We start from the raw sequence: 18542 nt of genomic DNA on the forward strand, positions 1-18542 counted from the left end.
TCACCCTCCCTGTTGTTTTCAATGCCTCCTCAGCTATTCCATGTGTTTTAACCATTGAACATCACTTAAATGTTTTTTACCCAAAAACTTCTTCCAGACCAAACAGCTCTGCCAGCTTTGATTGATCTCAGTTTCTGCCACTCAAATGAGAGATAAAATTATATACCTGAAGACACCTCTGCCTTCCAGCATGGCTGGCCTGACACATCCAGCAAGACCAGGAAGGCAGCTTTGGCTGGCTGTCATGTGGCTTTTGCTTCTCCAGGTACAGGGATGCTCCTCCTGGGGCTGGCAGCCAACTCTCCTTCTCCATTTGGAGCTGGAAGAGCAGAGGATGCCTTCACTGACTGGCTCATTTACTTGGCTGTGGTTTTGCCTCAAATAAACCCCTTCACCTTGACATTTAAGCAGACTTCTCCCTATCTTCTCACTCTTGTTCTGTGTCCTCAGGGGTCTGCTGCCGCTCTAGAATGCCATTATTTTTTGTTTAACGAGACATCATGCTGAGCCTGCCACTGTTGCTTCCATTTCTCATTTTTTACTTTGTAGCCTTGTCATATTTACAGTGATCTCTGCCACGAGGGCTTTGAACTTCTTTGGGTTGTGTTTGCTCTTACTTTGCAAATTTTCTTGGGCCTACAGCAGCATCTCTCTTTTCTGGTTCAGTGCTGCAAGGAGCTCGTTTGAGGGGTGGGGTTTCACAACCTGCTAGTCCAAGAGGATTTTCCATAGAGTCAAGAAAAGTGCTTCTTCACTCTACTATGCTATTGGGCAGCTACCTCCCCATAAGTGAATTCATTCCTTGGTATGTTTTCATGAGATCTTGTTATCTCAGATCTCTCCAGAAGATGCTCAACAACCTGATGTAGTAGAAGGTGTCGCTGCCCATGGCAGGGCTTGAAACAAGATGAGCTTTAAGGTCCCTTCTAGTCCAAACCATTCTGTATTTCCATGTAAGCTCTGTGACCACAAATTGCCAATTACACGAGGCCAGTTTCCTCCCACAGCAGTCCTGCCTTTGGGAATTCAGGTGAGCTGCATGCTGCAAAGCCTGTCTTTGGTTCAATGACAAACCTGTAGCTACTGTCCCTTTCTGCTGTAACCCAAGGGGGCTGTTGGTCTTTTGCAGGAGGACTAGAAGGAACAGCCACCCTTGGCCTGGAGTGACACTCCCAGCAACTCTCTAGTAATGCAAAGTGTCATTTGATCTCCTCCATGGTCACTCAGAATTTATCCAGACTGGTACCTATATGGGCCCAACCCCAAAGGAATTCACATGAGTAACTAATTTATCTCTAGAGCTTTCTGTTCTCCACCACTGTTAGCAATTAAAACTGGAATGTAATTGTTAGTAACTGACATCCAACTCTGCTCACTGTGCCAAAGCTGCCTGACAGCTTACCTGAGTGTCGAGGGGAAAACACTTTGGCCCAGCTCAAGATGCCTTCCTTGGAAGGAAGGAATTATGACTTACACAGATCATTTGCTAAACTGCAAAACCACACACTTCTCTTACTTGTGAAGAGCCATCAGAACATATCCCCTTCTCAAAAAGATCTCCAGTAGCATAGGAAATATTCACAGATGCAGCTCAGAATGCTTTTAAGGGGTTAATTTATCTATTCACCTTAAACCTCAAATCATTCTCCACACCAGCCCAGGCAGGGAGGAAATCCTGGAAGGTGAAACAAGGAGAGCTTGAGTTTCAGGGACAGGTGAGGAAACCAAGCAGCTGCTATACTGGATAGTGGGTTGATCAAAGAAACCACCTCACATGTGCTAACAAGGAGACTGGAGACACCCACCAAGTCAAACTCCCCTTGAAAATGAAATACGTTTAAAAATAAAAATGAGTTACATAAACTGTGATCTACAGTTCTGTCTCTGGCTTAGCTTGAGAGCATGGCAGCTATTTAAATTCTCCCCTGTGTCAATGATAAAAGTGTCTCCTGGACATGTTTGTGGCTCTCGGGCATTGTGATTGCCGCAGCAGAACAGATGCTTCCACTGCGAGATGGCTCCTGGCCCCTGCCTGCACTCCACACTCCCTCCCCAATTCCTCCAGGCAGGTAGGACACAAAACCAACAACAAGGCAGGGTGGGAGGCTCCGGGCTGAGAGGGGCAGACAGGAATCAAAGGAAGACTTTCCCCTTTAAAGCACTTTATTACAATTTCATAATTGTTCTCTGAGGAAACACACTGCCATGCCCAGGAGCAGCTCTGTGTAGAGAAGCGCGTCGTGCCTCTGTGTGTGCATTGGAGAGGATGCTGTTAGTGTGGAGCAGGGAGGCAGAAAGGATTGGAGTTGACACAGAGCTGCTCTGTGCAGCCTTGGAGCCCTCCCAGATTTCAGCATCGCTGCTGCTGTCAATATGGCAGCGGCTGTAACACAGTCGGTGTGTGTGGCTGGGAAGCCAAGGCAGATCTACCCCAACAGACAGAGCTCCACAATGATCCCCTGCCACAGATTCTCCGTCCCTCCTAAGTTTTGATTGAGATCTGATGCTCAGCACAGGCCAGGGAGCAAGGCTTGCTGCCCCATGGGGTTAATTTTCTGCTGAGAGAGATCATCCGAGGTGCTTGCAAGCAACCTGCATTTTGTGAGCCGAATACTGCAAACTAGCTGTTTGTTGAATGTTAAAAATCAGCCTCAAGACCTCAGGGTTGCAGTCCCAAATCCATTTACGATGGACAAGGTCTGTGCTGCTCTGCTCTTATCACTGTTATTTCAAAGACTCAGGCTTACAGGGCACCCAGGTCCCACAACAAGGATTTACTGGGGCTATTAACCACTGTATGGATACACAGCGTGGAACTGGGAGGTCATTCCCACCACAGCAAAACACCTGAGCACGTGCTTCACTTTAAACACATGAGCAGCTGAATGGGTATTTTGTAGGAGGAAGTACAAACAGAGTTAGACACATGGGTGAGCTGGGATTTGTCTTTTATGTCTGGAGGCTGCTGCTTCAGCCTTAACTAAAATATAAATGAGGTGAGTGAGATGGGCTTGTTCTCTTTCTGCAGCAGACGGTAGTTCTTTCATAAAAATGTCTGCTGCATCCAGCACTGATCTCTCCTCGGGAAACTGGCTGCAATCAGTGCCCATATCCTGCCAGGCTGGATAGAGATGCTCTGCCAAAGCCTGCACAAGTCAAGCCCTAAGGCCCGGGCAACGTCCCCAGAGCCACATGGAAGGACAGCAGGGCAAAAGGCCAGGCTTGTCCCAGTGCTGCTTTGGAGGAGCCTGGGGCTTCAGGGACCAGAGAAGGGCAGCACAACAGGACAGAAAATGCTCAGCCCATTCATTATGCAACCTGTACACTCCCCAGATGGGAGGATGCAACGGCATTCAACTGGGATGGGGCACAGACAGAAGCAGCCACAGGGAGAGCATGCCAACAGAACGAGTGCCTTGTATTTGTTAGCTGTGCCAAATAACCAGCTTATTTCCCCCATCATCAAACAGCAAAGAGATGACCCTCACTGCTGAAGGGGTCTCCATTAGTTACAGCAGCCCTGCAGTCCAGGCAGCAGGAAAATGAGCCCCCCGCAGCTGAGCTGCTTGCTCTTCTCCCAAAGAGCACACATGCCTCTGCCATCTGCAAATTTTCACTACAGTCTCAGCTCAATGCATTCTCTTGCCTCCAACATGGTCTCCTTTTGCTCCAATTAGTCTTATTTTTAATCAGCTCAGCCCCAGCATTCAGCCTGGGTGTTAGTCACAATGTCACAGATATCCAAATATTCAAAGGAAATAAAATCCACCATTTTAAAATCACAATAATAGTGAAGCAGAGGGGGAAAAATGCAAAGATGGTGAAGATCTCAGAGGTGCAGGCACCAGCACAGGCTAATGTTTCCTCCCAGCATCAAAGGCCCAGCGCTAATCCCATTGCAATGGAGATCACCCCAGAACCAGTCCTGCTCCTCCATCAGCCCAGCCAGGGCTGGGTTGGGCTGAGTGTAAGAAACACACTGCTCTTTCTCCGCCTGCTAATTACAAGCAGTGTCTGTGTCCCTTTGACCATTCATAAGATGCCACGGGAAGATTAATGCACAGGGAGAAGCGCTGCCATGCCATTAATAGTGGTGACATCTGAGCAGCACCCTTCTCCTCCCACTTTGCCTGCAGAGATGTCCTTTCCTGCAGGAAAGTGGGACAGGAGCAAGTAAAAATCCCTCCCCCAGGGGTTTGTAGCCAAGTGAAGGACCACAGAGCCTTTGGCCCTCCTAGGTCTTACCTGTCTTGCAGCTACGTGGCTTTTGGTGCTTGATGGACATGGCTGGTTGGGGCCCTGAGGAACAGTGTCTGTAGACTCCCGGTGCATCGGGGAGGGCAAGGGACCTGGCCACAGTTATCTCTGCAGGAGCAGTAGCAATGTGCCACTTTTCCTGGCTCCCCAGCCCTGCATCTCGTGAAAAGAACAAGAGCTGGTGGAAGGAGGGGGGTTAGGAAAGAGAGGGAAGGGGGAGAAGGGAGAGCGGGAGCGCGCTCTCGCAGATGCACACACACAGAGCAGACAGAGGCTTGTATAGGATGGCACTGCCTGACTTGCTCTCATTATTGCCGCAGGCTGGCTGCTGCCCATGGAGAACTTGCCAGAATCCACTGCTGACTGGGGGCATAGTGGGGGAAAGGGACAGGGAAGAGATTAGGACCTCATGGACCATCGGAGCAAGGAAAACTACCGCCTGGGCACAGGGGACTTCGTTGTCTTTGTTTGCTTTTACCTGGGAGGGGAAGAGCTGTGCTAGAGGGCAGGAAGAGATTGCAGTGATACAAAATTCATATTTCATGGGTGACTCCTTTCTCCTTTTGAACATAAAACTAATTTCCAAGCCTAGACCTTCTCAGAAATGCAGAGGGATGGCATAGGGCTGGCCTGACCCAGGGCTTTTAAAGATGGCATTGCATTGAGGCAGACAGAAAGTGGGTTGCACATACCCAAAGAACCAGCACAAAGCTCAGCCTTCCCTTCTCATTCCTATTATCTAGGTTGTGCCAATGCAGATACAAAGGCCTGGCAGGGTTGTTGGAAAGGGTGGAAAGACACTCCAGCCCTGACACCTCCCCTTTGGATGCTGTGAGGAAGCTGCATACAGAGCTGCCAGTAGTCCCTGACACTGCTGATTTGCTGCAATGACAGATCCAAAACATGGGAATTCAGAAATCCAATTGTAATCCTCCCCAAAGGAACACTAATTCCTCACTCCACAGGTTTTTACAATGTGCTTTTATAAAGCATCACATGCTTATAAGTGTGTGCCCCTCTGGAAGGAAGAGCTTTGTGCCTAATGCCTTTTACATGTTTATGAAAGCTCCCATACCCCTTCCCCTCCTCTGTCCTAGTGCTTTACCACTCAGAAGGTCTGGATCTCACCTGGGGGGCCCAGTTTGGTCAGAAGAATTAAAACAAAAGCCAAGTCAAATGCTTGAAACCCACAGTACTCATTTATGGCAGCTCCCTGCTCCAAGGTTTCTCACTGGTGTTTGCAGACACATAGATCTCTAGCCACAGGGCTGCCGTTAATAGAAATCAATGGCTGATGCACAGAATTACAATCACAGAGTTTCCAAGTCAATATCCTCCAAAGCAGTTAATCTGAGAGTGCCAGGTCCATCTCTAAGTGACTCTGTCCAGTAACACACCTTCAAGACCCACCTGAGATCCAGCTCCACAGGCACACACGCTTCTACAGCAGAGCAGGAGAGGATCAGTCCTACCAAGCCAAAATCCAGCACTCCTGACAGCCTGCCTGCTCCACTGGCCTCAGGACATTGGCACCCAGCTCCAGGAAATGTTCCCCCTCATGGGTCACTCTGCCAGGAGCTGTCAGAACATATTTCAAGTCCCAGCATTCCATTAGCCCTGCAATAGAAAGGTCTTACTGTGGATCCATAGCTGTGGATGGCTTCTCTGCCTGTAGCAGCCCATACAAGGCCAAAGGGATGATCACTTCAGTACCTATAACCAGGTATCCCATCCTTATTCCCTCCACAGGAGAAGCAAGAAGCTGAGGTTTGATGCTATGATTGTTTCCCCACTACAGAGAGATGCCAGTGGTGCTGTGGAGCTGGATCTCTCTAGCATGCTGAAGAAGGGAGCAATATCCCTGCAAAGTGGGGCGCAGGCAACTCCTTCCAGCTCTCTGCATCTGTATTACTTACATCACTGATAAAGCTGCCCAGAGTCTCTGCAGATGCACGTCAGCTTTCTTACACCCCAGGGCTGGGAGATTTCCAAGTGACATCCATTCTCCACGGGGCTGTTTTTAATACAGATATACTGCAGTGCCATCTCCCAGTACATTTGGGGGGGTGGGCACAAACCATCTTTGGGGAAAACAATACCCACATCAGTGTCTTCTGGGGAGTGAGGAGCCATCTGCTCCGTGCCCTAAAGCATGAAGCCAACTTTCCAGTCTCCAGGAAGACAGACCCTCCAGCATCCTCGCAATTACTCTACTTGGGTCTGACTTTCCCAGAGGAAAAAAAAGGCCAAGGTACCTTGGACGATTTGCAGTGTGGGATCCAGGACTCGCAAGGGGACACTGTCAGTGCCACTGTCTGTCACTGCTGTGAAGGCTTTACAGGGACAGGGATGGCTTCTCCCTGGGTGATCCAGGATTTCCAGCTGCGTGTGAAAAATCAGGTTTGTTTTGTATGCATGCAAATGCCTAAACTTAGCAAGCAAGATGTTAATTTGTGAGAGGAAAATAGGCCATATTTATGTAACTGTGAAAATCTGCAGCAAAGACTACGGATCCAATGGGAGAGGAGTGTGTGCTCCGAGCTAACTGCTTTGTTGAGAGCTCCAGCAACTGCATATTCATCACCCCACGCCCCAAAGAACCAGCTTTGAGGCTTTCCAGGCTGAGAATAGAGGTCTTGTGTTTGCTGCTCCATGGCTTGGGTTTTGTTCGGGATTAGAGGCACCAGGGTGTGGAAGCCTGGCTGAATGGCACTGCAAATGGCAGCATCTATGCTGGGCTGTGAGCAGGGCAGGGCTCCGGGCTCAGCAGGGATGGAGAGCACAGAATAAAGGGCGAATTCATCCACAGCCACACAGGACAGCATTAGTGCTGGCCCTTTGCTCACAGAGCCATCCCCCGTGGTGGATGGGGCACCCGCAAGACACGACTCCCTTGTGCACAAACAAAACCCAAGCATCTTTCCAAGCAGGCAGCTGGGGCAGTGCCATAACCAAAATTAGCAGCTCATCCTGGCTGTGAAGTCTGATGGCTTGGATCCACTTTAGGAACCCCAGTCCCTTGCAGGGGCAGACAGCTTCCCACTGGCCCATGACATTTCTTTCCCCTTCCATTCACACACAAACATTCTCTGCCCTACTTAAACCAGGTCATGAATCCAGCAATTCCCAGCCTTGGAAATGGAAACCCCAGAGCTAGTCACTCCAGGGTTTTTCAGACATTCCACACTTAAGAGGCCTTTCAGCTCCAGAAATTACCATGTGGCAATGCTGGCACTGGTGGGAAACAGCATGATACTGCTACTTGTCTCGTTTGGAACTTGTGACCCTAGGACTGTGGGAAAGCCTTTTATTGGCTAAACTGGGCTTGCAAATGACAGCAAAGGCAAACTCCTATGGGGAAACCAAGAGGAAAAGAGGACTAAATTGTGGATGCTTGTCACCTCTGGTTCCACTAGTCCCTGATCCTGGGGCCATATTTCTGGACACTTATCTGAAAGCAGCAAGGGATGAGACTTCCAGAAAGGATGGTGATGCAGAGATTTGACTACCTGTAGCAGAGTCCAAGTCAGTGACAGCACTGAACAAAGGCACTGACTGCAGACAGCTGTATTGGAACTTCTGTGTGTTTGAAGTCCAGCCTAGGAGGTGAGAGAACCCACCATATCACTGGAGACCAACAGACCAAAGGCTACAACTGATATTAGGTGTTGTTTTCAAATAAAAGGGGACAGAAATTAGTCTCTTGAAACATGCAAGGAAAAGCTCTGCAAAACAGATTAATTACCTGAGAGAAAGCATAGTCTCTGGAGAAGGTCTTTCTTGTTAAAACATCAAATAACAGAGAATTCTCTTGAGAAAGGACTTTGAGTTAACCTGTCTCTCTCCTAAAGTAAATGCCCCTGGGATCAACACTCTTAGCAAAGTGTTTCTGGGGGAAAAACAGTCTTATAAAACCTGCTATTGATTCTGCATTTACCCTTGCTGCAGCAGCAACACACAGAGCTCAGAGGTGAGCCATCATCTTCTAGTGCTCCTTCCTAATCAGAACTGAGAAGGATATAACAGTGATCCTGCTGCTCTCTCATTTCCTCTGACCGTCGTTCACCAATCACTCAAACTAACCCGCTGTGAGCAGCAACTCCACAAAACGTGCTTTGGAGTCGCATTCTGGCTTTGTGGAGCACAACAACAGGGGATATCCCATCTGTTGCTGTTTGTTTAGCCCTTGCATTGCTGAACTAACATCTGGGAACACTGCTGAGCCTCTGTTTAAAAATTAGCGCACTTGGAGAAGAGACATGTGTGTCTCTACCCTCTGTGGAAGATGGATTGACCCAAGCATCATTTGGCAAAGAACAAGAGGCCTGAGAACTCACTCATCCCTCTCCACTGCCCAGACTGCTGCAATTAGGTGCTCTCGTGACACTGGCCACAGTCCAGACACTTGGCAAACGCAGTCCAGCCACCTTGACCCTGAGAATTGGCTCCCATGCCTTGAAAGCCACGTGCCAGCTCTGACTACGCACCTTCAGATTAATTAATCTTTCAGATTTCTATCAGTGCAGTCCAGCAAAACCCAGAGCCACATTGTGAGTCAGCAGAACATCCCTTATAAATAGCCATGAGTTGGAAAGGTTTGAAAATTCTATAGGAAATACAGAGGCAGAAACTGCAACTGAGCACCATTAAGGATCTGCTACAGGGAGCATTGGAGACCAACCCTTTTGCTCCTGGCAATGCCTACAGGGCCAGCAAAGACTCTCTAGAAGTCTTAGGAAAAGGAATGTAGAAGCATTCTAACATGTGTTAATGCCGTAAAATTATTTAGTAGCCAAATTGTGTATATCCTGCTTGCATATTCCTTATGCAGTGACTCAAGACATCGAAGCAAGGAGACATCCAGATAGGGGGTTATGTTTCAGGATTTTCCATCACCTGTCTTTGCACAGACACTGTTTTCCCAACAGCAGGCAGGCAAGATGTTTCTGAGTCCCCACAGCTGCATGGCATAAAGCTGATCCAAATCCATATGATTCTGAGCTCAGGCTGACCACAAAGGCGTCATGGGTGCAAGTCCTAGAGTCCTGTGGACTTCAGGCAGCACCCACAGTATGCAAAGGTACTAATGTAAATAGCCCCTCTGCCCTTAAAAAAATCTAGCATTGGGAACATAATCAGCCTCAGGGATTGTGAGGTTAAAACTGAGAGAAATATGCAATGAGATCAAGATTAAAAAGAAAAAAAAGGACTTTCACAACTGCCTGAATATCAGTACCTCTCTCTTTTGGAAAACATTGACACCTGCTAAGAAGATGGAGTGACCACGTGTAAAACAAACTGTCCCAACACGCTGGCATAACAGGTCAGCTCAGAGTGGGCCAAGAGTGGAGCTTTAGGGCAGCAGCATGCATGACACCAAGAAGAGAACCTGATTTATTCACCCCATCAGCTCTCTCACATCAGTCTCTGCCTTCCCTGCTCACAGACAGGACAAAACAGCTTTTCTGTATCAAATAGGATCATTCAACACCCCAGTCACAAGGCACTGAGCAAACAGCACTGCTCTTGGCTGGCCCAGCAGCACAGACTGGGGATTGTGGCAACACACAGGGTCTCCTCAGGAGCACAGCTCCAAACCCCAAAATTAGGTATTCTAGGTGAAAGCACACCATGCTGAATAGGAGGAAGAGATGGCAATGTGTGTTTTGCTGTCTGCATGACAGTTTACACCCCAGCATGGTATTTGCCTGTGCACAATAGGACAAGTTTGTTGACTCATGTTTAGCGTGTGACCCAGTATAAACACCAGCAGCTTCTGCTGTCAGAACAGCCGGTGTCTGCTGCTGACTAGAGCTGGCTTCTCCTAAATACAGCATCTCCCACTGATCTGATTGCATGGCAAATTCCTAGGTTTTCCATGACTCTTTCTCAATTTATCAAGGCTTGAAACCCAGTCATATCCTTCTCCCACTAGTCTACAGATTCTCCAAACTTGTACTAGTTTGCTAACAAACACAGGAAATTACATTTTCTGGTCACCATCCCAGATTGAACGAAATGTTCCTGGGAAAAGCATCTAAAAATACATATTTAATTTACCTTGTAACAGCTTTCCAGTTGCTAAAGGGGCTTTACAAAAGGCCAGAGGTACTTTTCACAAGGACATGTAGTGACAGGACAAGGAACAAGGGCCTTAAGGAAAGGTAGTTAGATTTAGATATTAGAAGAAATTCTTCCGTGTGAGGGCGGGCAGGCCCTGGCACAGGTTGCCCAGAGAAGCTGTGGCTGCCCCATCCCTGGAAGTGTCCAAGGCCAGGTTGGATGGGGCTTGGAGCAACCTGGTCTTGTGAGGGGCGTCCCTGCCCATGGCAGGGGGAATGAGATGATTTTTAAGGTCCCTTCCAACACAAACCATTCCATGATTCTATGATCATCCAACCACTCTGTACCCAGTTTCATTCTGAGTCTGACATAGCATGACTATGCCAAAAAGACTCAGTATTTGTCATGTACTGCCTCTCCCTTAGCAATAAGACCTTATAGTTTGTCATAGGATGATATTACTTTGTTTTGAGATGACTCTCCTCCAAACAACCATATGGTTTACCTGTCCAACATCTTCCAAACCTGTGCTTTTGTTTCAGATTTTTTTCCTCCTGCAAATGAAAATGAAACTGATCTGTAATCACCCAAGTCCTCACCTATCCACCCAAATTTGTCAAAAATCGCTACAAATTATTCTGAAATCACTTCACAGCTAACTCTATTAAAATTCTTGACACCCAGGCAGCTTGAGACTACCTGATTTCCCAAGAGCCCTCTTGAATCTAATGTTTTTCTTCTATTCTAAGCAGAGACCTCACTATTTGTCATTATTACCAGCAGTGCTAGTCAGCACTTCTTTCTCTTGAACATCCTAACATTGACAACTATGAAAAATAAACATTTTGGCCTCTTGACATTTTTTCAATAGGTTTTTCTGTTCCCACAATTATCCACATGTACCTTAATATGTGTGTGAAGAGGACCAAGGCAAGTGCTGACCTCATTTGTCGTGCTTACCAGGACTACTGAAAGGAAGGGTTGTCACAGTCAGAACAAGTATTTCCTACACTAAGGGATCATGAAGCAAAATGCATTTTTCCTGCAGGTTTAGGGAATAAACTGAGCCCATAGTTACAACAGCAAAAGTGTTGTTATTCATTTAGTAGGGGCATTTTAGGCCACTGCCACCAAAAGCTTATTCCCAACAGTCCCAACACTCCATCTATCAAACAATGCGTGAAATGTTATAAATGGCAACTGGTAAGTGGTAACATTTGTGTAGTCTCAGAGTGCCCTGAGAAAAGATGTGGATAAGAACATGGAGGTGTGGGGAGGCATTGGCCCCAGAAGCCCCTGCAATAGGGACCACAGTGACTAAAGGAATTTGGAGTCATCCACAGTCAGACATTAGCATGAACAATCCCATCTCCAGGGAGGGGGAAAAACCCAAAACAAACCCACAGCAGTTCAAAAGCAAAGTCAGGTGAAATGCAAGAGCTGCCAAAGAGGTCATTTAAGCACTCAGCTCAATTAGAAACATCCCACTGTTCACAGCATCACGTTCAAGTCCTGACTGCTGAGAGCAAGGTGAGTTAAGCAACTCACTCTCCTAAGCACCCTCACAGAAAATCTTTTATGATGGACACAGCATTCAGCAGACTCTGGTGAGACTTCTCATCCTCAATTTTCCTTATCCTCCAGCTATACTTAATAAACTATAAATCAACTTCCATGTTGAAGTGACCCTTCTCCTGTACTCTGCGTTGGTGAGGCCACACCTTGAGTGTTGTGTTCAGTTCTGGGCCCCTCAGTTGAGGAAAGAGATTGAGGGGCTGGAGCGGGGCCAGAAAAGAGCAACAAGGCTGGAGAAGGGACTGGAGCACAAGTGCTGTGGGGAGAGGCTGAGGGAGCTGGGGGTGTTTAGCCTGGAGAAGAGGAGGCTCAGAGGTGACCTCAGCACTGTCTAGAACTCCCTGAAGGGAAGTTCTGGCCAGGTGGGGGTTGGTCTCTTCTCCCAGGCACTCAGCAATAGGACAAGGGGGCACGATGGGCTCAAGCTCTGCCTGGGGAAATTGAAGTTGCAGATCAGAAAAAACTTCTTTCCAGAGAGAGTGCTCAGGGATTGGAATGGGGTGCCCAGAGAGGGGCTGGATTCCCCATCCCTGGAGGTTTTTAACCTGAGATTGGCCGTGGCACTGAGTGCCATGATGTGGTAAAGGGACTGGAGTTGGACCAAGGGTTGGACTTGATGATCTCGAAGGTCTTTTCCAACCCAATCGATTCTGTGATTCTATGATTCTATGTTAAATGACATTTTCTGCTTATGAATTTGTTAAAATGCCTACAATTTTCTGTAACTACATGATGTCTGTTCTCCATAATAAGATGCATAGTATCATAGAATTTATATATCAACACACAATGTGCACCTCCAGCTTTCAGTTCCCACTTCTGTGAAAGGCTAAGGAATAAAGCAGCAACCTACTTTATCATTTCAAAGGGAACAGTAACCCCTAGGAAAACACACAAAAATCTCCTGTCTGTGTCACTGGCTATTTAAAGAACAGATTCAGTATTTCCTACTGTTGCATAATAGATTCTGATTATTTTGACACTTTTCAGTATTTTTAAATCTTTTTAAGCAGGAGCTATGGGGAGGCAGCAAGAATTAACTGCACATTATTTTATTTCTGTCAGCTAATTCCTATATCCTCCAAACCTCTGTCACTTACTCCTATTCCCCACTGGAGCTGCAGCAGCTGTTTAGGAGGTCATGCAGTGTGCTGGATCCAAAAGTCTGGTCCTAGTTGAAATAATGAAGGGCTGCTCACCAGGCATCCCCCAAATGCTTTGATCAGCACTGCCAACGAAGCAGTGAGGAGCCGAAAAAAAGGGATGGAAATGACCTTGATGTGAAGAAAAAAGGTCTGCAGGCTCCCAACTTAAACAGATTTTTCAGGTAGCATTAATAAAATGATAAACTCACATAAATTGCTTTTCAGAAAGCATTGTTCGAGCTGAACATCATCCTGACTACTTCTCTGTATATTAATTCAGTCAGCATAGTTACTTAATTGGTGAGCCTACATTTAATAGATGTTTATATTCATTAATATTTATCTCATCTTCCACAAATGAAATTAGTAACAGCATGCCAGATATTTTCTTCACATGGCTCCTGCAAATACATTAAACACAGCAAGCCATCTCCAGCGGCAACTGTGGGCAGAGCATGGCCCTGCGTGCTTCTGTGGCAGCTGTGCTAAAATTATGCTCCTCCCAATAAAAGAATCCTTTTTTTGCTGGATCTGGCTTTAGTTATACAATATTAACAGTGAAAATAGGAAATGAGAATTCATGACTGCATATGCTTTCAGTTTAAATTCTATTTCAAGTATTCTTAGGATTTTTACAAGACATCTTAAATATCCAAAACAAGCTCTTGCTTTCCATAGCTGCTTTTTTAATCTTTTACTATGAATACGATATGGTACTTTTAATTTAAACTCCAGAATTCTTTCCTTGTATAGAAGCATGAGAGGTGAGAGATGAATGAGCTTCCTATGTGAGCTGTGTAGTATTCACAGAATCACAAAATGTTTTGAGATTAGCTCAGTTGGTTAAAACTTGGTTGTAATAATGCCAAGGTCATGGGTTCAATCCCCTGTGTGGGCCATTGACTTAAGAGTTGGACTCGATGATCCTTGTGGGTCCCTTCCAACTCAGAATAGTCTGTGATTCTGTGATTCTGAGCTGGAAGGGACCTTAAAAGTCATCTTGCTGCAATCCCCATGCCATGGCCAGGGACACTTTCCACTAGACCAGGTTGCTCCAAGCCCTGTCCAACCTGGCCTTGGACACTTCCAGGGATGGGGCAGCCACAGCTTCTCTGGGCAACCCCTGCCAGGGTCTGCCCACCCTCAGTGGGAAGAATTTCTTCCTGGAATCTAATCTAAACCTACTCTGTCAGTTAGAAGCCATTCCCCCTTGCCCTGTCACTGCAGACCTTTGCAAACAATCTCTCCATCTTCCTTGTAGGCTCTCTTCCGGTACTGGAAGGCCACAATTAGGTTTCCCCAGGCTGATCCTGGGATGCTCCCTCTGAGACAAAACCCTGTGCAACCTTGAGCTAATAAGCCCAACACCCACCACATCTCCTCATGGTTCTCTGGTAGGTTTGTACAGAGCTGCAAAACACCATCAATTCTACACTTATTGGGGGCTGAATCACCCCCGAGAAATCTCACATCTCTTTTGCTCTGCACACTGTTGTTTTGCCACTTCAAGTGAAATGATGCTGTGTGAAAGGATGGGAGTCACTTGGTCCTCCTCAGAGCCCTAGCCCTGTAATTGCTGTCAAATTAGTTCTGTTCATGCCACAAGAAAAATATACTTTAGGCTTTTCTTTTACAGAAACATACTGGACATCTTTTTTCCTTTACATACAAATATAAATCTAATGACAAGAAAAATTGAATAGATGACAAACAAGGAGTCTGCATTTCAAGGGACACAGTCAAAGAGCTGAAGCCTTCAACTACAATTCTCTTCAAATTGCTCAGTAAACAAGTCAAATTCTCAGGACTGAGAGTGTTTTAAATCACTCCCCAAATAGAGGATAACATTAAAAAAAAATCCAATAGTACACTATGATTGTTGTTCCAGAGTAAACTGCCATCAAACATGCCCCTTGTACCAAATGTTCTCAGAACTGTTTTTGTATCATTGTTTGGTATACACCTGCTACTTGGGCAAGTAGAAAATGTTGCCAAAGCTTGGTGCTTGCTTTTTCAGGTACTTTGTGATCTTTTTAAGCAGTTAATATCTAAAAAAAAATATGTAAGTACATGCTTAACACTAGTTTTTGCACCAAAAAAGGTACCTAGTCACTGAAACTGAAGGTTGATAAATATTAAAAGCAACACATGTGAGGGGGATAAAAAGGCCAAAACAGCCAAAGGCAACATCCACCTTTGACCATCCAGCTGTCAATGGTGCAGAGAAGGTCAGTGCCAGTAGCACAGGAGGTATGAAGGGATTTCCTCAGGAAGGCAGGTGAAATTGACTATAACTGTACAGCTTAAAACAGGTGTGATTGAAAAAAGAGCATATTGATTCATTAGGTGATAAGCAGAATGAAAACTCAGAAGCAATTTACATATCATTCCTTCTATGAACTACATGGGAAAGTGCCTTGTGGAACTATCAGATGAGAGGTTTCATGGCTACAGAAATATAGAAGGGAGCCTACAAGAAAAAGGTAAGATTTTGCAAGGCCACATAGTGACAAGACAAAGGAGAATAGTTTTAGACTCAAAGACAGTAGGTTTAGATTAGATATTAGGGAGAAATTCTTCCCTGTGAGAGTGGTGAGGCACTGGCACAGGTTGCCCTGAGAAGCTGAGGCTCCCCCATCCCTGGACGTGTCCAAGGCCAGGTTGGATGGGGTTTGGAACAACCTGGTCTAGTGGAAGGTGTCCCTGCTCATGGCAGGGGTTTCAAACTAGATGGTCTTTACTGTCCCTTCCAACCCAAACCATTCTAGGATTTTATGGTTCTACGAAATACAAATATATTTAAAGTATTACCAAAATAATGGGAGAACCATCCACAACACTTTTCTTCAGCTCTACAATGAACACAAAGATGACCAAAACACATCAAGCAAGCTGGCACCTAATGGGTTATTAGAGGCAAATGTAACCAACCCATCTGAATGTATCTGTCACAGAGCTCTGCTTGCTGTAGATTGTGGCTGGCACAGCTGGTGGCTGCATGTAATCATCATTTTTTAATTACATAAAACAATGCTTTCAAAAAACCCACAACAAATTAGAACACAAGCCTAGAATCAGAGCCCAAACGTTTAGAGGTGAAGTCATGTGAAGCTAACATGGGGGATTTCCATCTGGTACCATTTAGGTGGCTGTTGTTGTCTGTGCCTTTCCTGCTGCTGTTACACAGGCCAAAGAGAGCAGCGACCAGCCTCACCAGAGCAGTGGTTACAACAGCAGCCATGGTCCAAACAAACCACCCTGCAAGTGACTAAAGGTAAAAATAACTGGGGAAAAAATAAAAATCCTTACATTTGAGAGCATAAGCTGTCTTTATCCTCTGCTCTTCCCAATGGAGACTCATTTTCTGGGGCTGCCCACATTCACCAGACGCTGGGCATCACCAATGCCAAACCTGCTCCATTCCTCCCACTGGGAGAGATGCTGGTGAAATCCAGAGCAGTAGTCATGCCTTCCTGGGGTTGGGAACATGCAAAGCAACACCCCCTGCTCACACCCAGCAGCACTGGGTCCAGGAATAGCTTTGTACACCCAAGTAATGTCCTCTGGCTTCCACCACACTGTGTCCTTTGCATCAGCTCTGAACTAAGGTCACTGTGCTGTCCAAGACAGAACAATATACATCACTGTCCTGTCAGACCCCAACTACAGGAGAGTAACAGTACAGAGCAGTTTTTCCCCCTTTTCCCATGGGATAAAATAGTGGGTACAAATCCAGCTGCAAACAGCTGAAACCATTCTTTGAGTTATTTCAAGCTGACTTGTTAAGAGTGATATTTTCATATAGCAGTGGTCTGTTTACAACAGAAGTCGGAATTAATCAGCACCCTGAACCTCTGGATATCTGCAGCACGGGATTACACAAAGCTGCTGTGTTACATTGTAATTTAGTAAATTATATTGTAATTTAGCTCTCTACAGAGAGATACCAGCACAATACAGGATTAAACTCCAGCTTGAGTTCTGAAAACACTTCCTGTCTTTAGGGCAGTTTGTATAAAACCCTTGCAGTCAAATTCACACAAACTGCCCTGTACCAAAGGCTACAATCTTTATCCAAGTTGGCTTAACCTGAAATATTCCGGATAGGCTTGGAAACCTTTAAGAAAAATAAATTAAAATTAAATTAAAATTAAAATAAAAATAAAATATAAAAATAAAATATAAAAATATATAAAATAAAATATAAAAAAATATAAAATAAAATATAAAAATATATAAAATAAAATATAAAAAAATAAAATAAAATATAAAAACAAAATAAAATAAAACATAAAAAATAAAATAAAATTAAATGTAACACTTTGGCCACTGAGAATCGACCCAGCATGCTACATTCTTGTTCTGGAGGGGGAAAAAATACATTGAAACACAAAAACCTTACCTTTGCTGTTACAAAGGGATAGTATAAATTTACTAAAGGGTTGTTCCAGTCAAAGTTACTGGAACATGCCAGAGTCAGTTCTCCAACAGGTGGGGAATAGACTGTCTCCATTTTATCAGTGTTTTGTTCAGATCCAGCAGAAGGAAATCATCAAGCAGGTGATACTGGTCTGCAGTAGGACCACCCCCAGTTTCCATGGATTTCTTTGTAAGGTCTGTCTACTCTTGCTTCTACCAAAATATGCAGCTAAGTGTACCAACCAGATTGTGGTTCAGTGATTTTCTGTAGATCAGGTTGCCACAAGCCCAAGCAAAACCTTTCACAATGCCCTATAAAACAAAAGAAAATTAATATCCTCTCTGTGGCAAAATTCACACAACACTGGCAAACTCATACATTTGTCTTGTAAGCCACCTTCATTCACACATCACTTGCATGGATTTGGGACACATCTTTTCCACTGACCTAATTGTGGCAGGACAGCAGCAGCTCAGACAACGTGTTTTGTTGCAATTCTTTCTCCCCCTGTAGCTGTGTCACACACTTATAAATGCAGTGAGTCCTTAATATAGCAGTGGGTAAACAAACACCACACAAAGCAGCTTGCACAAGAGGGACGTGGATGGCTCGGAGACAGCTCGCTCACATGTTTTAACAAGTGCTTTCAAAAAGAACATTCCAGGCAGTGCTACATTTCTGCCTAAGCCTCTTAGAGCATCAGTTTCCCTTTGAGCACTTGATAATCCTAATTTGGGACTCATCAGAGGTAAACAGCATTTGCCTTTGCAAATAGGTACTAACCAAGTGACACAGTACCCCTCATTTCACAATTAAAAAGCAAAGTTCAGCACATTATGTTCACAGTTATTATTAATAAGAATCTGAGGGGAGTGAAGAACTTTCCGGAGTAACTTATTTTCTGTATCCCATGACCTTAAACAAGTTTCCGACATCCCTGCTTTGGGAACACAGATGATCCACAAGCAAATTCCATGCAAATCTTAATTCCACTACCAGTAAAGAAACTAAATAACAAAATCCAGCATCTTTTAAGGCAGCACTCTGAATATAAGACATAGCGTGTAGTGGCTTCATTCCAT

General features: G+C 45.4%; 1 protein-coding gene across 1 annotated transcript in view; it reads right to left on the reverse strand.

Moving 5' to 3' along the window:
- The window catches only part of RGS8 (regulator of G protein signaling 8), a 43534-nt gene extending 25812 nt beyond the window's left edge, over nucleotides 1–17722 (reverse strand). Inside the window, exon 1 of the mRNA XM_071565477.1 lies at nucleotides 17443–17722. Within this exon, the coding sequence (XP_071421578.1) occupies nucleotides 17443–17553 (111 nt within the window). The 5' untranslated portion in view covers nucleotides 17554–17722. The remainder of the gene's footprint in view (nucleotides 1–17442) is intronic.
- Nucleotides 17723–18542: the final 820 nt, after the last annotated feature.

Source organism: Pithys albifrons, chromosome 10 (genome assembly GCF_047495875.1).
Source record: "Pithys albifrons albifrons isolate INPA30051 chromosome 10, PitAlb_v1, whole genome shotgun sequence".
In the NCBI taxonomy this organism is placed as follows: domain Eukaryota; kingdom Metazoa; phylum Chordata; class Aves; order Passeriformes; family Thamnophilidae; genus Pithys; species Pithys albifrons.